Source organism: Phyllobates terribilis, unplaced genomic scaffold, assembly GCF_046119375.1.
Source record: "Phyllobates terribilis strain yellow unplaced genomic scaffold, ASM4611937v1 Scaffold_5__5_contigs__length_657084704, whole genome shotgun sequence".
Lineage (NCBI taxonomy): Eukaryota > Metazoa > Chordata > Amphibia > Anura > Dendrobatidae > Phyllobates > Phyllobates terribilis.
In genome coordinates, this window is record NW_027362765.1 from 17,670,658 (window position 1) to 17,696,535 (window position 25,878).

At 43.1% G+C, this 25,878-nt stretch overlaps 1 protein-coding gene across 2 annotated transcripts in view; it reads right to left on the reverse strand.

The window, feature by feature from the left end:
- Positions 1–25,878, reverse strand: part of LOC141270499 (uncharacterized) — a 228,608-nt gene that overhangs the window by 88,049 nt on the left and 114,681 nt on the right. Inside the window, exons 3-8 of one of the 2 annotated variants that reach the window (XM_073680506.1) lie at positions 25,625–25,804; positions 25,419–25,542; positions 25,238–25,335; positions 24,949–25,039; positions 16,634–16,669; positions 1,876–2,033 (exon numbers count right to left, since the gene is read on the reverse strand). In XM_073680506.1, coding sequence (XP_073536607.1) covers positions 1,876–2,033; positions 16,634–16,669; positions 24,949–25,039; positions 25,238–25,335; positions 25,419–25,542; positions 25,625–25,804 — 687 coding nt within the window. The remainder of the gene's footprint in view (positions 1–1,875; positions 2,034–16,633; positions 16,670–24,948; positions 25,040–25,237; positions 25,336–25,418; positions 25,543–25,624; positions 25,805–25,878) is intronic. The other variant, XM_073680505.1, reaches the window with a different exon arrangement.

Consider the following 25,878-nt stretch of genomic DNA (forward strand, 5'->3'; position numbering starts at 1 on the left):
ACTTTTGCATTGGTCCATTTTCCTTTTTCGTCATTTTTAAAATGTAAAAGATTAAAAAATATATATTTTTTGCCTAAAATACAAAGGAAATCTGTTATCTTTAACTTCAGGCCTTTTAGAGATCATTTCATCTTCAACTTGCTTAACTGTTCACAATAACACTAACTTTGACCAGGGGTGCCCAAACTTTTACATGACACTGTATTACTATAATAAGAGCATGGATGCATTTACTGTCACGTAATAGAAAGATTAATGAATAAAAAATGAAATGAGTAAGAGTAGTGGATAACTTCTTTAAGAGGAACTCCAAGACCAGTTGTAGTCCTGACTTCCTGTTGAAGTTCAATAAGTCGGAAAGGGGAGGACAGTGAAGCCGGCGCTGATTGAGCACAGGGCTCGTGTGAAGTAACAACCTCACAAGAGCACCGGGAACGCGAGTGCCAACACCACTGGAAAGATTCAGGAACGGAAACTGAGTATGGGTGTTTTAATTTAACGAGGTCAAACACGAGGAATTACAAAGGGTTGTCCTAGTATTGGACAATCCCTTTAAAAAGATACAATTTTCAGTTAAAATATTTCCAACATTCTGAACATGAAAAAAGGCTTCTCCACTGTCTGAGTTCTGTGATGTTTATTAAGAGTTGATTTCTGTATAAAGCATTTCCAACATTATAAACAAGAAAAAGGCTTCTCCAATGTGTGAATTCTTTGGTGACTAAGAAGAGATGATTTCTTCACAAAACAATTTCCACATTCTGAACATGAAAAAGGCTTCTCCATTGTGTGAGTTCCCTGATGTTGATTAAGATGTGATATATGTACAAAACATTTCCCACATTCTGCACATGAAAAAGGCTTCTCCCCTGTGTGGGTTCTCTGGTGCTTAACAAAATTTGATTTATGGTTAAAACATTTCCCACATTCTGAACATGAAAAAGGCTTCTCCCCAGTGTGAGTTCTCAGGTGGCTATCAAGATGCGCTTTCTGGTTAAAACATTTTCCACATTCTGAACATGAAAAAGGTTTCTCCCCTGTGTGGGTTTTCAGGTGGGTATCGAGAGGTGCTTTCTGGTTAAAACATTTTCCACATTCTGAACATGAAAAAGGCTTCTCCCTTGTGTGAGTTCCCTGATGTTTATTAAGATGTGATTTCTGTACAAAAGATTTCCCACATTCTGAACATGAAAATGGCTTCTCTCCTGTGTGAGTTCTTTGATGTTGATTAAGATGTGATATATGTACAAAACATTTCCCACATTCTGCACATGAAAAAGGCTTCTCCCCTGTGTGGGTTCTCTGGTGCTTAACAAAATTTGATTTATGATTAAAACATTTCCCACATTCTGAACATGAAAAAGGCTTCTCCCCAGTGTGAGCTCTCAGGTGGCTATCAAGATGCGCTTTCTGTTTAAAACATTTTCCACATTCTGAACATGAAAAAGGTTTCTCCCCTGTGTGGGTTTTCAGGTGGCTATCGAGAGGTGCTTTCTGGTTAAAACATTTTCCACATTCTGAACATGAAAAAGGCTTCTCCCCTGTGTGAATTCTCTGGTGCCTAAAAAAATTTGATTTATGGTTAAAACATTTTCCACATTCTGAACATGAAAAAGGCTTCTCCTCTGTGTGAATTCTCTGGTGACTAACAAGATTTGATTTCTGGTTAAAACATTTCCCACACTTGGAGCAAGAAAATCTATTCTCTGCTGTGTGAATTTTTTCATGTTTAAGAAAATACTTTTCGAGGGGAAAACTATTTCCATATTCTGAACAGGAAAATGGCTTTTTTGCTTTAGGAGCAGTTTTTTTATTTATGCTTATTTTGTTACTTTGACTTTCCTTAGTAGTCGGTAATGAATCAGAAGACAGAACCTGTTTCCAAGGATCAGATGACAGATCTTTGCTGTGAAGGAATGATGGTATATCTGGCGTATTAACATTCACTTCAATTTTGTCCTGTGGGATCTCAAGATCATCTGATTTAGAAATTAAAGATGTCAGCTGTCCCTCTGATCTCCTGGTACAGTCATCTGCCAAGAATATAACCAGATATTTTTTAATAAAATATTCTTAAGTTTTATATATTTGATTATTTCTATTTAAACTGTCCGTAAAAATGGCAAGTTATGTAGAAAATTTAAATTATTCACCAGGACAATGACAGTTCACAGTCTAATAGAAAACCTCATAGGATGAATCAGTAGAACGTGGTGTTCAACTCTTTGTTCATTCTGCCTCCCAAATATGGAATAAAAAGTAACCAACAAATGTTATGTGGGTGAAAATAATAAAAACTTTTAGTCATCTCATAAAAAAAGCCCTCACTAAGGTCCATCATCTGTCAATGAAATAAGAGAGGTTTCAACATTATTATGGTCTCAAAGGTTCTTGAAAAACAACATGGCTTTCATAAATGACTCCAGCAATATCTGCTTTCCCAAAGTCAAATCTCCCACTCACTTCTGAGCCTTGCAGTGTGCCCAAACCACATTTAGCATCCATGTATTTGGCATTACTATAGTGAGAAGAACCCACTTAATTTACTGTATGAGTCTCCTGGACCACAATCTGGGCACTATGTGTTGGGTAATAAAATGGCATATTTGCAATTTTCACTCTCCACCATCCACTGTATGCCAATTTCCAGAAAGTGACTGTGGATTTACAATAGTCACTACTCCTATAGATTATTTCACAGAAAGTTATAATTTCCAAAATGTAGTAACTTTATGTGGATTTTTACTGCTGTGGTTTTCTGCCATTTTGTCATATCAAGGCTTCTGCAAATGGTGTGTCCCATCTTTTCTGGCTCTACTCCTGTGATGTCTACTTTTGTCATGGCCATATTCATTCTGCAGACGGCACTGGTGATGGCAGAGATGACGGGACCAGAAGCTCTGGGCAGTGCATGTTCTGTGCAGTCTGGACCTGTATTATCCACTTTGGCAGTATGGGTGTGTGTGCTGTCCAGCTGGAATAATCAGTTCCCTGCTTCAGCCAACTGGAAAGCACCATACACTACTATAGCTCCAAGTATATTACGAGAATCTGCCAGATACAGCCTTGCTCTCATCTGTTTCAGTCTCCTGTGCTCAGCTACCAGCTTGTGTATTTGTTTCCTGTGGTGATCCCGATCTGTTTACGGACTACTATTGAGTCTTCTGATTTTGTATTTCCTCTGCCCTTCTGGTTTTGACCCAGCCAGTCCTAGTCACACTGGCTAGAATGCATCCAGTACACCGGCTCAGTTTGCAGATACCACACAGGAGGACCGATCTCATCCCACACAGAGACCATGTGTCAAACAACGGACTACATTTTACCTTATTATCCACACTCAGATGTGAGGTATGTCGGTAGCCAGACCCGCACCTCTTTCCGGCTACCGGTAAAACCTGGGCCCAGATGCACCAAACAATCCTTTTAGTGCTTACGTACTAGAGCAACATTCCAGGATTACATCACAGACGACAGCCATCTCTGTGATACATACCTCCCATCAACTATGTGTCCGTCAGCCATCTTACACTCTTTTACTCAATCTTTCACGGGATTCCATAACTTCCTTGTCTAAAACATCAAAGTTATTGCAGTTTCTTTTAATTCTGCTGAATTTTCAGACAGGGATGGCCTGGATGGTGTGTGTCGGGTGACTGCTTTTTGCATGTAAAATGGTATTTACCGTAATTGGTTTGACATAAGTAGATGTAGAAATTATTTTACCTGGGACACCTGGGTCTAACCATCTGCTATTCATTATGTACATATTTAGTGTTTGCTCAAATTTGCCCTAGCAGCTTTGAAAAAGAACTCTCAAATTGCGTTCGAAACATGCTGCACCACCTGCCCCCCTCCTTTGCCTCTGCTAATTTGGGGACGCATCTACTTTTAATGGTTTTATAACTAAAAGTTATACTTCGTAAAGGAGCTGGAATACTCCTTTCTTTTTGCCTGTGAATGTTCTACGTCTCATCAGGACGAATCTTCCGTGCCTCCGACCTCTAAACTGTTGGAGGTGAGCTAGCATTTTCCCTTTTTTATTCCCACTGATTCTCTGTTACCCGTGGTCACTATGGAAGAGCCCATACGGCATGGGGGGTATGATCGGAAGGGAACGTGGCTGCTGTGCGGGCAGGTCCCAAAGCAGCAAGCGTTCGGAAAACACCCCTTGCATTGTGAGGGCCAGTTGACTGGCCTCCAGAGGACATCACGGCCACCCTGTCTTATCACCCACCGCACCCAAGGTGTTGCACAGGGTCACTCGGATGAGTGTGTTGGGGTCTATGAGGTGCCTCTGTCAGGCTTAGACCTGCCTTTGCCACGAGGGTCCTCGACCCACCAGCGGACAGGCGCTTGGGAAAGGGAGTCTGGCCATCAGGGTCCCCCGCGCCTTCAGCACAAAGTGGTTAAATATAGTGGCGGCTGAGCCTGAGGCGGAAAGCGTTCTTTTATGCATGTCCTGCCACCACCGTGTTGTGTGCAGTGTCGCGCTGCTTCGAGTACTCCACGAAGATGGCAAGCGCTGATAATGCCATCATCATCCTTACTATCCCACTTCTATGCTTCCTTGAAAAAACGCTTCAGGCGATAATGGATGGGGTGGAGGCACAGGAGGAAGAGGAGGAGGAACAGGGACCATTCACACCATTATCAGACTAGTCATCCACACATGGCTCAGAGGGTGTGTTCCTGTACTAACAGTAGCCAGATAAACAACTGTCCAGCCAGGGGCCAGTTTTGGAGGAGGAGGATCCGTGTTCACAACAGTGTGGCACTCAAAGCAGCTCACAGGTATCACTGGAGCGTGGTTGGGGAGGATAAAGAGGACCCAGTCGATACACCTCCAACCGAGGACATCTTGTCGTTGCTTTTTGGCAGCCTGGCACACATGAGCCAATACATGCTCCTGTGCCTGCGCAACGACCGTCAAGTTGCCCATATTGTTACTGGTGTTGATTACTGGGTAGCCACCCTACTGAATTCTTACTACAAGGACAACGTACCATCCTTACATCCATCACTGGAGCGGGATCGGAAACTGCGGGAATACAAGCATACGCTGGTAGACACACTACTGACTGTGTTCCCACCTGACTGCGGGGGCTCAGTGGAAGAACAAGGTAGAGGAGGAAGAGGAAGTCGTCAACACAGCTGGGGCACCGGCACCTCCTCAGAAGGGAGAGAGTTGAATTTTATATATCAAAAGCCACATACAGGAATTAATACAAAGTGGAATGGAAAATATATTATTCTTTAAAATGTTGATGTAGCCCCAATTTTTTAATTTTCACAAAGGGTAATAGCAAACAGATGGACCTTACAAATTATTTTCCAACTTCTTCTGAGTCTGACTCTGTGGGAACATGACAGGGTTTAGAAGGGAAGGAGTGCCATTTAGCTATTGCATTGCAGATTTTTTTGGAATAGTTTGTAGGCACAATGTAAAGGGACACTGTTCGTGGTCACCTGGCAGCACAAAAGATTGTTACTATGAACTGGCTTGGCACTATTCTACTTTGCTTTTCAGATCCCAGGAATTGCCTTAACCTTCATCCTTTAACCCATATACATGGATCTGGACTTACACAGAGACCCCTAGGCTTGGGCCGCGGTGTTACCTGCTTTTCTGTTGTGTGAGATGTCAAGAAGAATAGTCAGGTAGGTTCTCAAGAGACTTTGTCTAAAGAACTGTTTACTTTGTTTGCCTGAACTGAAGGCTGTTTAATTTTCTTTGCTTATGCAGTATGACACTGCAATAAACCAGAATGGACTTTTAAATGGAAACGTTTCCTGTACGGACCAGTGCACCCAATTGAGTAGAAACCCCACAATTGGTGTTAGAAGTGCAGGCAGCGTTCCCAGCAAGTACGTGTGACTGCTACAAGACGTAGTGCATGTCTTGGGTGAAGTCTGCCACAAGCTAGGAAGCGACGCCAGACAAAATGGAGGACCTGCTTAATCATCTAGTGCAAGCACAGCAGGCACAGCACCAGCAGCACCTGCAATTGTTACAGCAGCACAGGGAGCAGCAGCAACAAATGGCGCAACAGGAGACAAGTAAGCAGCTTATGCAGCAGCTCCAGCTCCAGCAGTAGCAGCAACAGGACCAGCACCGTGAACAGAGCAGCCTGCTTGCAGAGGCAATTTGTGGCACGGCGACCGCTCCGACAAGGTCAGTGGACGATTTTTCCATCCGGAAGGTAGTAAGGAGAGCCCTGCAGAAAAGGGTGATGACATAGAGGCCTTGTAGACTGTTTGAAAGGGTCGCCGAGAGGGAGAAACTTCCGCCAGAGCAGTGGGCAGAGGTGCGGGCGCCATACTTGGCGAGGAAAGCCCAGAAGGCTTACTATGACTTGGCCTTGCAAGACACCAAGGAATATGGCAAGCTAAAAAACTGAAATTTTGGCACGCTTGGGGGTAACGACGACTGTCAGGGCTCAGCGGGTCCACCGCTGGGCATATCACCATGACAAATCCACTCACTCCCAAATGTTTGACCTACTGCATCTGGTCCACAAATGGTTGCAACCGGAGTCTTGTACCCCTGCGCAGATGGTGGAGCGAGTGGTGATGGACTGGTTTGTGCATTCCCTGCCAAGGCCAATACAGACTTGGGTTGCCTAGGGTGATCCCCGGAATGGTGATGAACTGATTTGGACTGGTCGAGATGTATCAGGGGATTTAAGGTTCCTTGGAAAAGCATCCCACTCCATACTGGGGATCCCAACAGGGTGCAGAGGCCCAAAAGGGGGTGGGGCGTCCAAGGTCAAAAGGGGCGGGGGGAGGTAATGTCCAAGGTCCCTGCTGGTGATATTATATGCTGGAAATGCCACGGCCCAGATCATATAGCCACCCATTGTCCCCTGACCTCCAAGCAAATGGACAACAGCCTGGGACGCCGCTGTTCATACTATGTGTATCCGGCCTGCAGTGTGAACTGTCCACCCAGCGAGGGGCTACAAGATTGTCTCGTAAAGGTAAATGGTTGGCAAGTAACTGGACTGCTAGACTCAGGGAGTCTGGTGACCCTTGTGAGGGCCACACTTCCTCTGCAGCTGATCCCAGGGAAGAAGGGTGGCATCTGCAGCATTCATGGTGATGCTAAAGACTATCCTGTGGCCAGAGTGAACATTGAAACAGCCCATGAGGTCGAAGTCGTCCAGGACTTATTGCACCCCATTTTTATAGGCCGGGACTTTTGCTTGTTTTGGGATCTGAGGGGGAAGGGTTCAGGGCTCGGTAGCTCGGATACGAAACCAGTTAGCCCTAAAGAGGTATCACCACATCCAGAGTCGGACTGGTTTCCTTTTCTGTGTCTTTATGGGGGATGAGAAGGTAGTGTCCCCTGAGACTGGCATTCCTTAGTTAGGGGTGACCAGCGAAAATTTTGGGTCTGCCCAACATAGGGACCTAACTCTGAGGGAAGCATTTAACAATGTCACAGTCATAAATGGTATTGCACAGGAGCAGGGGGCTGACACAAAATTTCCCTATTTTATGTTGAGTGGGGAGTTATTGTATTGGGTTACAAAAGTGAGGTAGGAGCTTGTGGAACACTTATTGGTACCAGTGCCCTATAGACAAAGGGTGTTGGATATGGCCCATTCACATGTCTTGGGTGGCCATCAGGGAGTGGAAAAAACTTAGGAACGGATCATGCAAAGGTTCTATTGGCCCTGATGTCACTGGGAAATCTTAAAGTATTGCAGGTCCTGTCCTACGTGCCAGTTAATTGCCCCCACTTCTCACTTTCGAAGTTCCCATGTGTCATTGCCCATCACTGAAGTGCCGTTTGAGAGAATTGCCATGGACTTGGTTTGTCCCCAGGTTAAATCAGCTCAGCGGTTCTCTATCCAAGAGTTTCTACATGCCTCTACTGGGTTCTCGCCATTTGAACTTCTGTTTGGCCGACATCCGCGGGGTCTCCTTGATATTGCAAAGGAAGCCTGGGAAGCTGAAGTCACACCCCACAGGAGCATCATCGAGCAAGTGGCACAGATGCAGGAAAGGATTGCGAAGGTGATGTCCATCATAAAAGGACACCACCTCCAGGCACAAGATCCTCAAGCTAGGGTCTACAACCGGTCAGCCAGAGTGAGGCAGTTCAATCCTGGAGACAGAGTCCTCATACTAATTCCTCCTGTGGAAAGTAAATTCTTGGCCAAGTGGCAAGGGCCTTATGAGGTGGTAGAGAAGCTTGGTGAAGTGAATTATAAGATTCATCAACCGGGAAGACGTAAACCATACCAGATCTACCATGTCAATCTCATCAATGAATGGCAAGACAGAGAGCCTGTTAAAACTCCATGTTTGCTGGTCAAGCCAGAAGCCGAGGTTGGAGTAGATGCTGTCAAAGGCCCAAAAACAGCAGTGTCGGGAATTGCTGCAGAAGAACAGAGACCTGTTCTCTGAACTGCCTGGGTATACAAAAGTCATAGAACATGAGGTTCTGACGCAACCACGTGAGTGAACTTGAAGCCCTATCAAATTCACGAGGCACGACGAGAGTTGATCTCCAAGGAAGTGAGATGTATGTTGAAACTCTGAGTCAATGAGGAATCCAAGAGCAGATAGTAAAGCCCGATTGTCCTCGTTCCAAAACCCGATGGCGAGTGGAGATTCTGCAACGAATATAGGAAGGTGAATGAAGGCTCCAAAGTTGATGCACATCCAATGTCGCGTGTCTATGAGCTTATGGAGAGACTTGGGCCTGCAAGGTACATAACCACCTTGGATTTAACTAAGGGAACTTGGCAAATCCCGATGTCACAGGGACCCAAGGATAAGACTGCTTTTTTTATGCCCGACGGGTGCTTCCAATTTGTCAGGATACCATTTGGACTGCAGGGAGCCCCGGCCACCTTCCAAAGGGCCATGGACCGGATCCTCGCACCCCATAAGAAATACCTGGCCGATATTGTAATCTTCAGCCTGGACTGGGGAAGTCATCTGGAAAAGGTCCAGGCAGTGTTTGATGCTATTAGGAAGGCGGGATTTTTAATAAATCCAAAAAAGTGTGCCATGGGGAAAGAAGAAGCCAAATACTTAGGTTATATAGTAGGTAGAGGCGAGATCAAATCCCAAATCAGTAAAGTGGAAGCAATCCAAAATTGGCCAAGATCGCTGTCAAAGAAGCAAGTGAGAGCCTTTCTTGGAATCATGGAATAGTACAGGAGGTTCATCTCAAACTTTGCCATGATGGCCGCACCTCTGACTGACCTCCTTAAGGGGATTAAATCAGCAATGGCCAAATGGACTGCAGAGGTGGAGACAGCCTTTCAAAAACTGAAAGTAGCTCTCTATAAGCAACCGGTTCTGGTTGCCCCTGACTTCAAGAAGGAATTTATACTAGAGACAGACGCCTCAGATGTTGGTTTAGGACCAGTCCTTTTTCAGTAGATGCACGGGGAGGAGCACCCGATTCTTTACCCAAATAGGAAGCTATCCGCATGTGAAATTAATTATTGCATCATAGAAAAGGAATGCATGGCCATAAAGTGGGCGGTGGATACATTATGGTACTGTCTGTTAGGACGAAAATTTAACCCCTTTACCCCCGAGGGTGGTTTGCACGTTAATGACCAGGACAAGTTTTACAATTCTGACCACTGTCACTTTATGAGGTAATAACTCTGAAATGCTTCAATGGATCCCACTGATTCTGCGATTGTTTTTTCATGACATATTGTACTTCATGATTGTGGTAAAATTTCTTTGATATGACTTGTGTTTATTTGTGAAAAAATCTGAAATTTGGCGAAAATTTTGAAAATTTCGCAATTTTCAAACTTTGAATTTTCATGCCCTTAAATCAGAGAGACATGTCACACAAAATAGTTAATAAATAACATTTCCCACATGTCTATTTTACATCAGCACAATTTTGGAACCAAAATTTTTTTTGTTAGAAAGTTATAAGGGTTAAAAGTTGACCAGCAATTTCTCATTTTTCCAACAAAATTTACAAAAACATTTTTTTTAGGGACCATATCACATTTGAAGTGACTTTGAGGGGCCTTTATGACAGAAAATACCTAAAAGTGACACCATTCTAAAAACTGCACCCCTCAAGATGCTGAAAACCACATTCAAGAAGTTTATTAACCCTTCAGGTGCTTTACAGGAATTTTTGGAATATGGAAGAAAAAAAAGAACATTTAACTTTTTTCACAAAAATGTTAATTTAGACCCCAATTTATTTATTTTCGCAAGGGTAACAGGAAAAAATGAACCCCAAAATTTGTTGTGCAATTTCTCCTGAGCACGCCAATACCCCATATGTGGGGGCAAACCACTGTTTGGGTGCACGGCAGGGCTCGGAAGGGAAGGAGCGCTATTTGACTTTTTGAATGTAAAATTTGCTTGAATAATTAGCAGATGCCATGTTGCGTTTGAACCCCCTGATGTGCCTAACCAGTGGAAACCCCCCACACGGGACATCATTTTGGAAACTAGACCCCTCAGGGAACTTATCTAGAAGTGTGGTAAGCACCTTAAACCCCCAGGTGCTTCACAAAAGTTTATAACATTGAGCCGTAAAAATACATTTTTCCCATTTTTCCCACAAAAATGTATTTCAGCCCCCAATTTTGCATTTTCATAAGGGTAACAGGAGAAATTGTGCAATACCATTTGTTGTGCAATTTCTCCTGCATAAGCCGATACCCCATATGTGGGGAAAATACACTGTTTGGGCGCACGGCAGGGTTAGGAAGGGAAGGAGCACTGTGTGACTTTTTGAATGCAAAATTGGCTAGAATTGAACGCGGATGCCATGTCGCATTTGGAGAGCCCCTGATGCACCTAAATAATGAAAACCCCCCCACAAGTGACCCCATTTTGGAAACTAGACCCCTTAAGGATTTTATCATTTTGAACTGAAAGGTATGACACTGAAATTGATAACATTAGGTCATCATATTGAATAAGTAGTGATTAGTCTTGAGCGCAAGTGCTCGCTACTTGAGTTTGCATCGGGTACTCAGGTATACACCATGTATCGCAAGTGCTCAAGTCCCCGCCCCGCATGTTTCATGGTTATTAGACCCCCAAAAAAACATGCGGGGATCGCTCGTGCATGGCAGGCAATCCCCGCAACGTTTTTTGGCCGCAAAGCATATGGGGTGGAAACTCGAGAATGTCACTTGAGCACCCGCGATACTCGGTGAATACCCAAGCACCCAATGCAAACTAAAGTAGGGACCACTTGTGCTCAACACTAGTCGCCATATCATCATCATTTTTTTTGTATTTACTTTTGGAAAAATCCAAACCTTAACGCAACCCCAACCCTAGCACAACTCTAACCCCAACCCTAGCACAACCCCAACCCTAGCACAACCCCAACCCTAGCACACACAACCCTAACCCTAGCATAACCCTAACCCTAGCATAACCCTAGCACAACCCTAACCCTAGCATAACCCTAGCACAACCCTAACCCTAACAGAACCCTAATCCTAGCACAACCCTAAACCTAACCCTAGCACAACCCTAACCCTAACACAACCCTAATTCTAGCACAACCCTAACTCTAGCACAACCCTAACTCTAGCACAACCCTAACTCTAGCACAACCCTAACTCTAGCACAACCCTAACTCTAGCACAACCCTAACTCTAGCACAACCCTAACTCTAGCACAACCCTAACTCTAGCACAACCCTAACTCTAGCACAACCCTAACTCTAGCACAACCCTAACTCTAGCACAACCCTAACTCTAGCACAACCCTAACTCTAGCACAACCTTAACTCTAGCACAACCTTAACTCTAGCACAACCCTAACATAACCCTAATCCTAGCACAACCCTAAACCTAACCCAAGCACAACCCTAACGATAGCACAACCCTAACCCTAGAGTTTATTTTTTACACCTTTCCTCGTGCGGTATAAATGATTAGACGACTTTATTCTTGGGGTCGGTGCGATTACAGCGATGCCAGATTCATATCAGGTTTTTATGATTGACAGCTGTCACACACTAAAAAAAAACTTTTTTTGCAAAAGACTAGTTTTTGCATCACCATATTTTGAGAGCTATAATTGGTTCATATTTCGGCTGACAGAGTCATGTGACAGCTTGTCTTTTGCGGGACGAGTTGACGTTTTTATTGGTACCATTTTCAGGCACGTGACATTTTTTGATTGCTTTGTATTTCGATTTTTGGGAGGAATGAATAAACAAAAACCAACAGTTCAGGAATTGTTTTTTGGGCTTTTTTTATGCTGTTCTGCATGTGGTAAAATTGATAAGGCAGCTTTCTTTTTCGGGTCAGTACGTTTACAGCGGTACCGCATTTATATCTTTAATGTTTTGGCGCTTTTACACAATAAAAAATATTATATAGAAAATATATATTTTTTGCATCACTTTATTCTGAGAGCTATAAATTTTTATTTTTCGGCTGATGGAGCTGTATGGCGGATTCTTTTTTGCGGGACAAGATGACGTTTTTAGTGGTACCATTTTTATTTACCGGATTTTCCAGCGCATAATATGACTTTTTAACACTTGAAAATCTTCTCAAAAGTCAGGAGTGGTTTTATATGCCGGGTGTCATCTTATAGGGCATATACCCTTATAGTCCGAATGTTGGGGGAGGAGGGGGTATATACATATGATGTGTGGGGTGTGGGGGAGAGGTAGCCGCGGAGGAGCAGGGCACAGGAGGCAGCAGCCGCGCTGCAGCCTACACTGTCCCAGCTTCTAAAGAAAATGAATAATCAGTGCTCCCCACGCCCATGGGGCATGGGGAGCACAGAATATTCATGCTCCTTAATAGCGGCACACAGTGTAGCTGCAGCGCGGCTCCTGCTGCTGCCGGAATCGCCTGTGCCCGCTGTTAAAGGGCATGAATATTCAATCTCTCTTCACGCCCATGGGCGTGGGGAGGGGTGAATATTCATGCCCTTTAATAGCGAGCACACGCGATCGCCCGGCAGCAGCAGGAGCCGCACTGCAGCTACGCTGTGTGCCAGCTATTAAGGAGCATGATGTCACTGCTCCCCGCGCACACAGTCCCGGCTTGGGGAGCAGTGACTTCTGGCAGCTGATCTCTCCTTGTGAGCCGTGCATGGTAGTGACGCCATGCGCGGCTCACATGGAGAGATCAGTGCGGGCAGGCAGGACGCAGCGCTGGAGGAGAGAAGAAAGGTGAGTAGGAGTGTTTATTTTTTTATCTGCAGCATGATGGGGATTAGGGGGACCATGCATACCAGTAAAAGAATGAGGGGGCATACATAACAGGATAAAGCTGAGGGGGCCATACATACCAGGATAAGGCTGAGGGGGGGCATACATAACAGGATAAAGATGAGTCGGCCATGCATACCAGGACAGGGATGAGGGGTGCCAGGCATACCAGGACAGGGATGAGGGGTGCCATGCATACCAGGATGGGGATTGCTGTGCCATTCATACCAGGATAGGAATTAGGGGTGTCATGCATACCAGGACAGGGATGAGGGGTGCCATGCATACCGGGACAGGGATGAGGGGTGTCATGCATACCAGGACAGGGATGAGGGGTGTCATGCATACCAGGACAGGGATGAGGGGTGCCATGAATACCAGGATGGGGTATTGCTGTGCCATGCATACCAGGATAGGGATGAGGGGTGCCATGCATACCAGGATAGGGATGAGGGGTGCCATGCATACAAGGATGGAGGGGGTCCATGCATACCAGGATGGAGGGATGCGAGGCATACCAGGATGGGTATGGGGGCCACATATAAAAGGAAGGGGGGGTATATATACCAGGATGGGGGATATTGTCAGAACTGGGGGACATTACCCCTATACCAGTGTCAGCAGAAGACCCCCTCCCCCTTAAAAGTGCATCGTAAACACATTTTTTGCTTACATTTTTTTTTCTATTTTCCTCCTCTAAAACCTAGGTGCGTCTTATGGTCCGGTGCGTCTTATAGTCCGAAAAATACGGTATTTATGGTAATTTATAAGCCCTCCCTGTCTCCAAGACTATCAGAGCGGTAGCACATCACGCCCTTGTATTCTATTACTGGTACCTCCTACTCTGCCTCTCTGATCTCGCTCCTGAGGACTGCAGTGAAGCGGCGAGGGCAAGCATGTGCGAGATCTGAGAGGCAGAGAAGGAGGTAATACAAGGGCGGGCCAGATGAGTGAAGGGCGTGTTTTTCTGGGCACAGCACCGCTCCCTCTCTTTTTTCCATACCCCGGGCTTCCCGGACGCCTGCAGCTTGCTTCACTTACACTTTCCCGGTGAGGCGCCCCCTCACCTCATCACTGCAGTCCTCAGAGAGAGGAGATCAGAGAGGGAGGAGGTACCGGTAATAGGATACAAGGGCGGGCCAGAGGGATGTGCTACAGCTCTGATAGTCTTTGAGACAGGGAGAGCTGGGCAGGCAGGGAGAGCTGACCAATCCAAGCAGGATTTGTATACAACAACCAGCCAATCGCCGGTAAGGTTCATCATTTTAAACTTACCATATTGAAATCAAATCTGATTTTTTTTTTTAAATTTTTACCGTATGTGCTTTAGAAGAGGGGTAGTCTTATACGGCGAGTATATCCCAAACTCTATATTTTAACTGGAAAAGTTGGGGGTCGTCTTATACACCCTGTCATCTTATACTCCGGAAAATACAGTACATTAGTCTTTTTGATCGCGTTTTACTCCATTTTTTGTTTGGCGGTATGATGATAAAGCACCGTTTTTTGCTTCGTTTTTTTTTCTTTACCGTGTTCACTAAAAGGGTTAACTAGTGGGACAGTTTTATAGGTCAGGTCGTTCCAGACGCGGCGAAACCAAATATTTGTACTTTTATTGTTTTGTTTTGCTTTTTCACAATAATATTTATTTATGGGTACAGTATATTTTTATTTTTTTGGATATTTTTTTAATATTTTTACAAATTTTTTTTGTATTTTTTTTCACTTTCTGAGACTTTTGGAATTTTTACACTTTGTCCCACTATGGGACTTCCACTTTTTGCAGTCTGATCACTTTTATAGCATAGAGATGCAGCAGCATCTCTATGCTATATACAGCCTATCAGCACTGCATGCAGAAGTCACTTTGGTCACGCATTGCGCATGACTAAAGTAACTTCTTGCCTCCTGGTGACCCGGATGTTGTCATGACGACATTGGGTCACCAAGACAACATCCGGGACCCGACACAGACAGCGCGGGACACCGGAGAGGAGGTAAGTATCTGCGCTTCCCTCCCCTTGCTCACGGAATGCTGCGATCGACTTCGATCGCAGTATTTCGAGGGTTAATGTGCTGGAAGTGGTGCTTGACCGCTCCTGGTACATAGCACCAGGTGTCAGCTGTGACAATCAGCTGACACCCGGCGGCGATCGCCCCGCACTGCTTGTGTGCGGGCACAATCGTCACACACGTAATAGTACGTAGCTGGCCCAATAGGCCCAGGGCGCAGCTACGTACTATTGCTGACCTCGTCGGAAAAGGGTTAAATTAGTATCCAACCATGCCCCACTCAGATGGATGAGGGAAAAAAATGCTAGGGTCACCCGCTGGTTTTTAGCCCTACAGTATTTCAACTTCCATGTGGAACATAGAGCAGGGAAGCTACATGGCAATGCCGATGTACTCTCAAGAATTCCCCCTGACTAGTAGTAGAAGGTACCGAGCCTCAGAGCTTTAGGCAGAGGGGGGAGATATGTAAAGTGACTAACGGACACATAGTTGATGGGAGGTATGTATCATAGAGATGGCTGTCATCTGTGATGTAATCCTGGAATGTTGTTCTACTGCACATAAGCACTAAGAGGATTGTTTGGTGCATCTGGGCCCAGGTTTTACTGATAGCCAGAGAAATGGATGGGTCTGGCTACACATACATCACCTCTGGGTGTAGTTAACAAGGTAAAATGGAGTCCGTGGTTTGACACATGGTCTCTGTGTGAGGAGGAAGAGGTCCTCCTGTGTGGTATCTGCAAACTGAGCTGGTGTACTCCATGCTTTCCAGCCGATGTGACTAGAACTGGTTCTCAAAGAGACTTTGCCTAAAGAACTGTTTACTTTGTTTGCCTGAACTGAAGGCTGTTTATTTTCCTTTGTTTATGGCTGGTTTATGACACCGTAATAAACCAGAATGGACTTTTAAATGGAAACGCTTCCTGTTTTGCCTACCAACGCTCCTAAGTGAGTATAAACCCCACAAGAGGATATTTTGCATGGACCTTGAAAAGAGCGGCCAATATTATTCAATCCAAAAACAGATTGGAATTAATACACAATAAAAATAGTCAAATAGATAAACCTGATTTATCAATTCAGTATAGTTCACAATTTAGTCACATAAATCAATAGTATTAAATTTAATACAAGGGATTTTTTAAATGTGGAGGAAATCATTGCCACACATGTGCTCACGCCTGAGTTACTAAAACTTTCCAAAACCGTGACAGATTCTGCAGATATATCATAAAGGATTTCATAAATTGCAACTCTCAGGACGTGGTATATGGCATAAACTGCACAATCTGCCATAAATTATACATAGGCTGCACTACACGCAGATTAAAGACCCGAATGTCGGAACATATAACAGATATCATCAGTACTAGTTCTGCTAGCCGCAATATATCACATGCGTCTTTTCATTTTATTACTTACCATCAAAGACAAACGGATAGTCTGCAGGTGTTTGGTCTGGAAAAAAATAAAAAAAATCATTGAGGAGGCGGATATCCCCGACGACATTTGCGCACAAGTGAAGCGTTCTAGATCTAAAATTTATGTACATATGCTCCTAACAGTCTGAACATGCGCAAAGAATTCTTGTACCATTACTAATGGGTTGCATATATTTTGTAAACTGCATATTATTATTTTCTGATGAGGTCACTAATCACATGACCGGTCTAACCATCTGCTATTCATTATGTATGTATTTAATGTTTGCTCACATTTGCCATAGCAGCTTTGAAAAAGAACGCTCAAACTGTGTTGGAAACGCGATGCACCACCTGCCCCCCTTTGCTAATGCAAAGCATAGCTTTTGCTCTGCTAATTTGGGGACACATCTACTTTTAATGGATTTATAAATAAAAGTTATATTTTTTAAAGGAGCTGGAATACCTATTTCTTTTTTGCCTGTGAATGGAGAATCAGAGTTCACAATTCCAGAGAGGGAGCCTGAGGAACAGCTACCACATCCAAGGAAGGCAGCAAGTGCAAATTACCCACTCCCAACCCGGTGAGGTAGTGAGGCAAAATAACAATACATGATTATTATACTACCTTTATGTAGAGTACCCCCACAGAGCCAGGTGGAGAGTACCCCCAAGAGGCTGTTTTGCAGAGTACACCTACAGAGACTGTTTTGCAGAGCACACAAATAGAGACGAGAAATACAAGAAGATAGGACAAGGCAAGAATTTAATTTGGCTTCCAAAAAATGTTTTGGGCAATTTTAAAAACATTGTGAATTGGATTGTATTTGAAAAGGTTTGGAACAGGAGGCCCTCTCCCACGACTACCGCGTACACACTGATGGTACAGTGAAACTGCGAATGGTCATTACATCAGTTCATTTTGCCTGCTTTGGGGAATTTCTGTCTACAGATGACCATAAGCAGTCTACATCTTTCAATAAATGCATGGAAAGAAGCCATCATGTTGTGGACTGTGGAAAAGATGTATGTGACTAGAAGGGACACTCATTTCCAGCAGATGATATTTATACGAAACAACATGAAACAGAACAAGATGGCAAAAAGCAAGAAATTGACTCTCTGAAAAAAATTTGGGACGAATTTAAAGATTGTGAAGTGGATGGCATTTGAAAACGTTTGGAAGGTGAGGCCCTGTACCACGAGTACCAGCATGGTATTGCACTCTACACCAGGCTTTTATGATTCTCTGCACCAGGCTGTTATTGTACTCTGCACCAGGCTGTTATGGCACTCAGCACACACAGAGGCTTTTTGGCAGAGGACTCCCACAGACACCAGTGCAGAGGGTTTTTTTTTTTAAAAAAGTGTTTGTCAGGCACAGTACTCCAAGACACGTGTGCAGAGTAAAAAAAAAAAAAAAAAAAAAAGTGCATTTTTGGCCCAATAGTACAACAGACACAGGTGCAGAGTAAAAAAAAAATGTTTTTTTTCAGGCACACTACTCCCACAGACATGGGTGCAGAGTAAAAAAAAAGTGATTTCTAGGCACAGTACTCCACAAGCACAAGTGCAGAGTACACACAAAGGCTTTTGGCACAGTACTCCCACAAAGCCGCATGCAGAGTACACACGAAGAGCCTAACACGGTCTCTCACTTGAGCTGCATCCTGTTCCTACGATAATCAGAGATGAATGGCAGCGACACCCTTGATCCAGCATTTATACAGTCCGGGTCACGTGGGTCGGAAAATCACAGCATTGCCAAAACTTGAAATGGCTGTGATGGCTTCGGAACTGCCCGCAGCCTAAAAGCTTGTTGATTGTCTGAGCTCCAACCTTTCAACAAACTTTATTCGGCACTAAACTGAAACAGTAAAATGGACTTCTGGTAAAAAGTCTGTGTTCGGAGTTCGGTTTCGGACACTAGGCGTCCGGTATGAAACCAGAACTTTATAATTCGGTTTCGCTAATGCCAATCTATTCCCCACTATGAAGCAGCCGGAAACCCTTCAAGCAGGCCAAACATGAGAAATGAGGTGACATGAGACCATACCTGAGGAGACCAGCCCAACACACATTACAAAAGGTTATACACGAGGCGGCCAGCCCAACACACAAGGCATGGGTCCAGACATGAGGCAGCAGGCCCAACACACAAGAAATGAGGCCAGACACCAATCAGCATGCCCAACACACAAGACATGAGGAGGCAGGCCTAACACACAAGACATGAGGCCAGACATCAAGCAGCAGGCCCCCCATATATGACATGAGGCCATAAACCCGAGGCGACTGGCCCACACAAGACATAAGGCTAGACATGAGGTGGCAGGCCCAACACACAAGACATGAGGTCAGAAATGAGACGTCAGGTGCAGCACAAAAGACATGAGGAGGCAAGCCCAACACACTAGACATGAGGCCAGACATCAAGCAGCAAGCCCCCCACACATGACATGAGGTCATAACTGAGGCGGCCGGCAGGCCCAACACACAAGACGTGAGGTCACACATGAGGGGGCAGGCTCAGCACAAAATACATGAGGCCTGACATGAAGCAGCAGGTCCCCACACATGACATGAGGCCATACCCGAGGCAACTGGCCCAACAAAAAAGACATGAGGCCAGACATGAGGAGGCAGGCCCAACACACAAGACATGAGGCCAGACACTACTGAGAATTGAACACAGGATCTGTTGACAAGATGGGCTGTTTAACCAACAGCATCGAAACAAGAAACCACAGGATGCAGGCCACATGCCCAGGCTGCAGGCCACACGCCAGGTAGCAAGACATGGGAGAATCACCAGGACCCAGGCCATACAAAAGCCCATAGACCAGACATCAAACATAGGGAGATATTGAAGCATACTCCCAGACTGATGTTAATATTTCAGCACCCAGCTAGCTTCCTGTATCCACTACCTTTCTTACTAGAGGTTGCTACAGAATAAACTATGGTGTTCTATGATTCACGGCTGCTCCAGCTGTCTGCTCAAGGCTCCTACATTCAAAGGACAGGAAAAAACATTTGCATTTGAAGGAGTGGGAGTTTTATTTTTATTTTGGCAGAAAAAGATCCCAGCACTCACGTGTGAAGAATCAATTATTTATTCACATCAGCAAAACGCAATCATGACATACAGTATATATGGAGAAACCAAGGAAATGACATCACAAATCATATTAATAAAGAAACTGCATCGTAATCACAAATGAGTATACAAAAAATATATTACAAAAAACTATATAAAGCATGCAAAAAAAAACATATATAAATGTATATGTATATAAACATAAGAAAAAAAATATATATATATATACACACACACATTATATATATATATATATATATATATATATATATATAGATGTAAGAGAAAACCCATGAAAAAAGGAATATACAATTAATATAACGGGATTACCACAATAAACACTAGCTTATCTTAATCATTTTTCAGTCTAATTTCAGCAGAATTTTATAATTAATTCTTTAGAGTCATATTGACTTCACAAATATTATTCATCTTCCTTTTTTTTTTATAATTTTTTTACATTTATTTTTTATTTTGAATTTTTAAAAATGTTGATTTTTAATATTTTTATAATACTCTGAATTACAATTAACCACAAACCCATGAGAGCTGAAATTAGGGTCATCCCACCGACAAAACATTGGCATGTTCAATGGAATGATTTAATCATTCTGAAAAACTTTGCTATACACTCAATGATGATCATATAAATCACCCATCTTACAGTGCTAGCCAAAAAAATTGGCACCCCTGCAATTTTGTCAGATAATACTTTCTTCCTGAAAATGATTGCAATCACAAATCCTTTGGTATTATTATCTTCATTTAATTTGCTTGCAAGGAAAAAACACAAAAGAGAATGAAGCAAAAATCAAATCATTGATCATTTCACACAAAACTCCAAAAATGGGCCAGACAAAAGTATTGGCACCCTCAGCCTAATACTTGGTTGCACAACCTTTAGCCAAAATAACTGCGAACAACTGCTTCCGGTAACCATCAATGAGTTTCTTACAATGCTCTGCTGGAATTGTAGACCATTCTTCTTTGGCAAACTGCTCCAGGTCCCTGATATTTGAAGGGTGCCTTCTCCAAACTGCCATTTTGAGATCTCTCCACAGGTGTTCTATGGGATTTAGGTCTGAACTCATTGCTGGCCACCTTAGAAGTCTCCAGTGCTTTCTCTCAAACCATTTTATAGTGCTTTTGGAAGTGTGTTTTGGGTTATTGTCCTGCTGGAAGACCCATGACCTCTGAGAGAGGCCCAGCTTTCTCACACTGGGCCCTACATTATGCTGCAAAATTTGTTGGTAGTCTTCAGACTTCATAATGCCATGCACACAGTCAAGCAGTCCAGTGCCAGAGGCAGCAAAGCAACCCCAAAACATCAGGGAACCTCCGCCATGTTTGACTGTAGGGACCGTGTTCTTTTCTTTGAATGCCTCTTTTTTTTCCTGTACACTCTATGTTGATGCTTTTTCCCAAAAAGCTCTACTTTTGTCTCATTTGACCAGAGAACATTCTTCCAAAACGTTTTAGGCTTTCTCAGGTAAGTTTTGGCAAACTCCAGCCTGGCTTTTTTAGGTCTCGGGGTAAGAAGTGGGGTTTCCCTGGGTATCCTACCATACAGTCCCTTTTCATTCAGATGTCGATGAATAGTATGGGTTGACACTGTTGTACCCTCGGACTGCAGGGCAGCTTGAACTTGTTTGGATGTTAGTCGAGGTTCTTTATCCACCATCCGCACAATCTTGCGTTGAAATCTCTCGTCAATTTTTCTTTTCCGTCCACATCTAGGGAGGTTAGCCACAGTGCCATGGGCTTTAAACTTCTTGATGACACTTCACACGGAAGACACAGGAACATTCAGGTCTTTGGAGATGGACTTGTAGCCTTGAGATTGCTCATGCTTCCTCACAATTTGGTTTCTCAAGTCCTCAGACAGTTCTTTGGTCTTCTTTCTTTTCTCCATGTTCAATGTGGTACACACAAGGACACAGGACAGAGGTTGAGTCAACTTTAATCCATGTTAACTGGCTGCAAGAGTGATTTAGTTATTGCCAACACCTGTTAGGTGCCACAGGTAAGTTACAGGTGCTGTTAATTACACGAATTAGAGAAGCGTCACATGATTTTTTCAAAGGGTGCCAATACTTTTGTCCACCCCCTTTTTTAGGTTTGGTGTGGAATTATATCCAATTTAGCTTTAGGACAATTCTTTTTGTGTTTTTTTTCATTGAAGACAAATTAAATGAAGATAATAATACCAAAGAATTTGTGATTGCAATCATTTTCAGGAAGAAACTGAGTATTATCTGACAGAATTGCAGGGGTGCCAATACTTTTGGCCAGCACTGTATATATCGTACTCGAAAGCCCAAAATCGATTATATAGAGACATTCCACAATCTGATGATGTACCAATCCAGATAAATACCTTCCTGTCCAGTGCGGGATAAAATCACCGCATCTGTGAAGTCTGCATAAAAGGAAAGAAAGAGTACATCTTATAAACTGCTTCTACGGGAACTCAAAAAATCTGACCCACATTATACAGGGTGGGCCATTTATATAGATAAACCTAAATTAAATGGGAATGGTTGGTGATATCAACTTCCTGTTTGTGGCACATTAGTATATGGGAGGGAGAAAACTTTTCCAGATGGGTGGTGACCATGGCAGCCATTTTGGATCCAACTTTATTTTTTCCAATGGGAAGAGGGTTATGTGACACATCAAACTATTGAGAATTTCACGTTTTATCCCGCACTGGACAGGAAGGTATTTATCTGGATTGGTACATCATCAGATTGTGGAATGTCTCTATATAATCGATTTTGGACTTTCGAGTACCATATACAACCCGTGGCAAAAATTATGGAATCGGAGGATTGTCATTCAGTTGTTTAATGTTGTTGAAAAAAAGCAGATCACAGACATGGCACAAAACTAAAGTCATTTCAAATGGCAACTTTAGGGCTTTAAGAAACACTAAAAGAAATCAAGATAAAAAATGTGGTACTCGGTAAGGGTCATTTTTTTCAGACCAAGCAGAGGGAAAAAATTATGGAACTGAATGAACATCCTCCGAGCCCGGTGATTCCATAATTTTTTCCAGGGGTTGTATAAGATGGGTGATTCATATGATCATTGAGTGTATAGCAAAATTTTTCAGAATCATTCCATTGATTATGCTGAGTGAACATGCTGATGTTTTGTCAGTGGGATGACACTAATTTCAGCTCTCATGGGTTTGTGGTTAATTGTAATTCAGAGCATTATAAAAATATTAAAAAGTAACAACATTTTTAAAAATGTAAAATAAAAAATAAATAAAAAAAATTAATAAAAAAGGAAGATGAATAATATTTGCGAAGTCAATATGACTTATGAATTAATTATAAAATTCTGCTGAAATTAGACAGCAAAATGATTAAGATAAGCTAGCGTTTATTGTGGTAATCCCATTATATTAATTGTATATTCCTTTTTTTGTAGGTTTTTTTCATAGGCTTTCTCCTACGTTTATGTATATATATATATATATATATATATATATATATATATATATATATATATTTTTTTTTTTTTTAGGTTTATATACATATATATTTATCTATGTTTTTTGCATGCTTTATATATTTTTTTGAAATATGTTTTTTATATATTCATTTGTGATGTCATTTCCTTGGTTTCTCTATATGTACTGTATGTCATAATTGAAAGTGATTGTTCACAATTGACAAAAGCTCTGGTGGAGTGGAAACGTTTTGTTGATGTGAATAAATAATTGATTTTCACACGTGAGTGCCGGGATCTTTTTCTGCTGTGGTATGTAACCTCTCCACGTGCACCACTGAAATAGGACGATTAATGACGGAGTGCCGACTACTATTTCTATCTCATTTTTATTTTGAGCTTTTAGCTTCCTCTCCTGTGTTAGGGGCAGATCTCATTTCTGTCAGGTGCCATCATTGGTGAAGGGAAAAGTATTAATGCTCCCCATTTCAGGAGAGATTGTGCAGTAATCCGAATTCCTTAGGATCGAAAACATAAATGTAATTTATAACATGGAGTGAATCCATGAAACCAGGGCTCGAGCCATGCCAACTGTTAGAACCCTCGTGTTTGTTTTTTTCCATCTTGTGTTTTGCGGTCACGTGACCATCTGCCTTTATATTCCAGCTCCGCCCTTGTGGCTGTGCTGGACTTCAGTGTTTGACTGTTTCTCTATCCAGGTGCTTCGGTGCCTTTCTCTGTCAAGTTCGCTTGGTCCTCTGGGACCTCTAGTACATTTTTGTCAGTTTGTCTTTTTGTGTTCTGCAACAACTTCTTTGTTTAGGAAGTGTCCCATTTTTATCCCAGTCCTTAGTTCTTTTAGGGACCCCTCCCTTAATTCTATAGGTCTTCGTTCAGACTAGCCGAGGACTAAAGCGGGTCTGTTCACTAGGAACAGGCAGCCCACTACATCGTAGGGATTCAGCTTAGTCTTACTGTAGGGACAGCTTTCCCCTATCTTTCCTTAGTACATGTTGCAGATCATAACACCAACACATTTCCTGCAGGCGTGAATAAATATATACCACAGCCACCAGCCACGCACAGCTTAGAAATACATCATGGCAAAGGTGTTAAATTTTTTATGTAGATTATCGCCCTCCTGTTTGAGGTTAATCAGTTTTAAAAGAAATTGAAAAGTCAGGATAAAGGGAAACTCTGTTGTTATTGTACAGAAATTCACACTTGGCCCTCACTGCACATTTAATGTTATTGATCATAAAAGTGAAGTTTGGCCAGAAAGACTGGACCTGGTCTTGTAGGGACCATATGAGCGCATTCAGCAGCACAGAAGGGAGAGAAAGTAGATTCATCCAATAAGATATCAGGGATCTAGGAAGCCAACAGCATCATTACCCTTCACTTTCTCTTACAGGCCCATCACAATATTTTTCTTTAAAGAGATTTTCTAGTTTATCAGCATATTCTACGTACGCTGTCATATGGCTTTCTAGTTTACAGACATAGGCAGGTATGAGTCAGCGTCTTCTTATCCCAGTGGGTGGTTGATTTTCCAGGTTGTAATTTCTACAGAAAAGGGCTTTCACAATTTCACAAATTCATTTGGACATTTTTGGGTGGAGGAGAATGTTGTGGTCTAGCGGCAAAATGGTGATCACGCGATAGTGATACGGCCGGACTACACTACTGATAAAGCAGCAACAGCCTGTGACTGAGAAGAATCTGTGACTTCTCTGTATTTAATGGTCACTACTCACCTGGGTAGTCATATGTAGGAATCTCCTCTTTACACCGCTCATCACCCCTCACATATGTCTCTGTAGTATTAATATGGGTCAGATCTCTACCCTGAAACAAATATTGCAAAAGTCACAGACAGCTGGAGAAGTCACATCTATGATCAGCTCTAATCCTGTCATCTCCACCGTTCTCATTACACAAGTATAAAACATATAATATTGGTGGATAAAACAAGACTGAAAACAAGACCTTCACAGCCGTCTACATATCATAGGGGAGATCTCATGACACCTTTTCTCCATCTACCTGATGATCCTGAGGAACATTGGGATCTTCTTGTTTACAGTCCTGTGGAAGAAGAGGACGGGGACATCTCTCTGGTGTTGTCCTCTTACTGGATAGATCTGGAGGAAACACATACAGGTACTGAATTCATTCTTTACATACAGATAATTATAGGCCGTGTGTATTTAATCCTGTCTATTACCTGGTGATGTGAGGGGCTGGGAAACCTCTATCATGACGTCCTTGTACAGGTCTTTGTGTTTTTCTAAATACTCCCACTCCTCCATGGAGAAATGGATTGTGACATCCTGACACCTTATAGGAACCTAACACATACAATAATACCGTCATCCCCCAATACCTTCATAGCGTTACTGTATAATGTCTCAGCATTCCCAGCAGTGTCACCTCTCCAGTCAGCAGCTCAATCATCTTGTAGGTGAGTTCTAGGATCTCCTGGTCATTGATGTCCTCATGTATCAGGGGGTAAGGTGGAGGCCCCGTGATTGGGCTCAGGGGTCTTCCCCATCCCTCAGACACAGGGTCCTGACAGCACTCACTAGAGGTCTTCTTCACTACTGTGTAATCCTGGTTATGGAGAGACACATTAATAAATCTCACTACAGACATTTCCAGAGTCCTCACCTCTCCAGTTCTGTCCA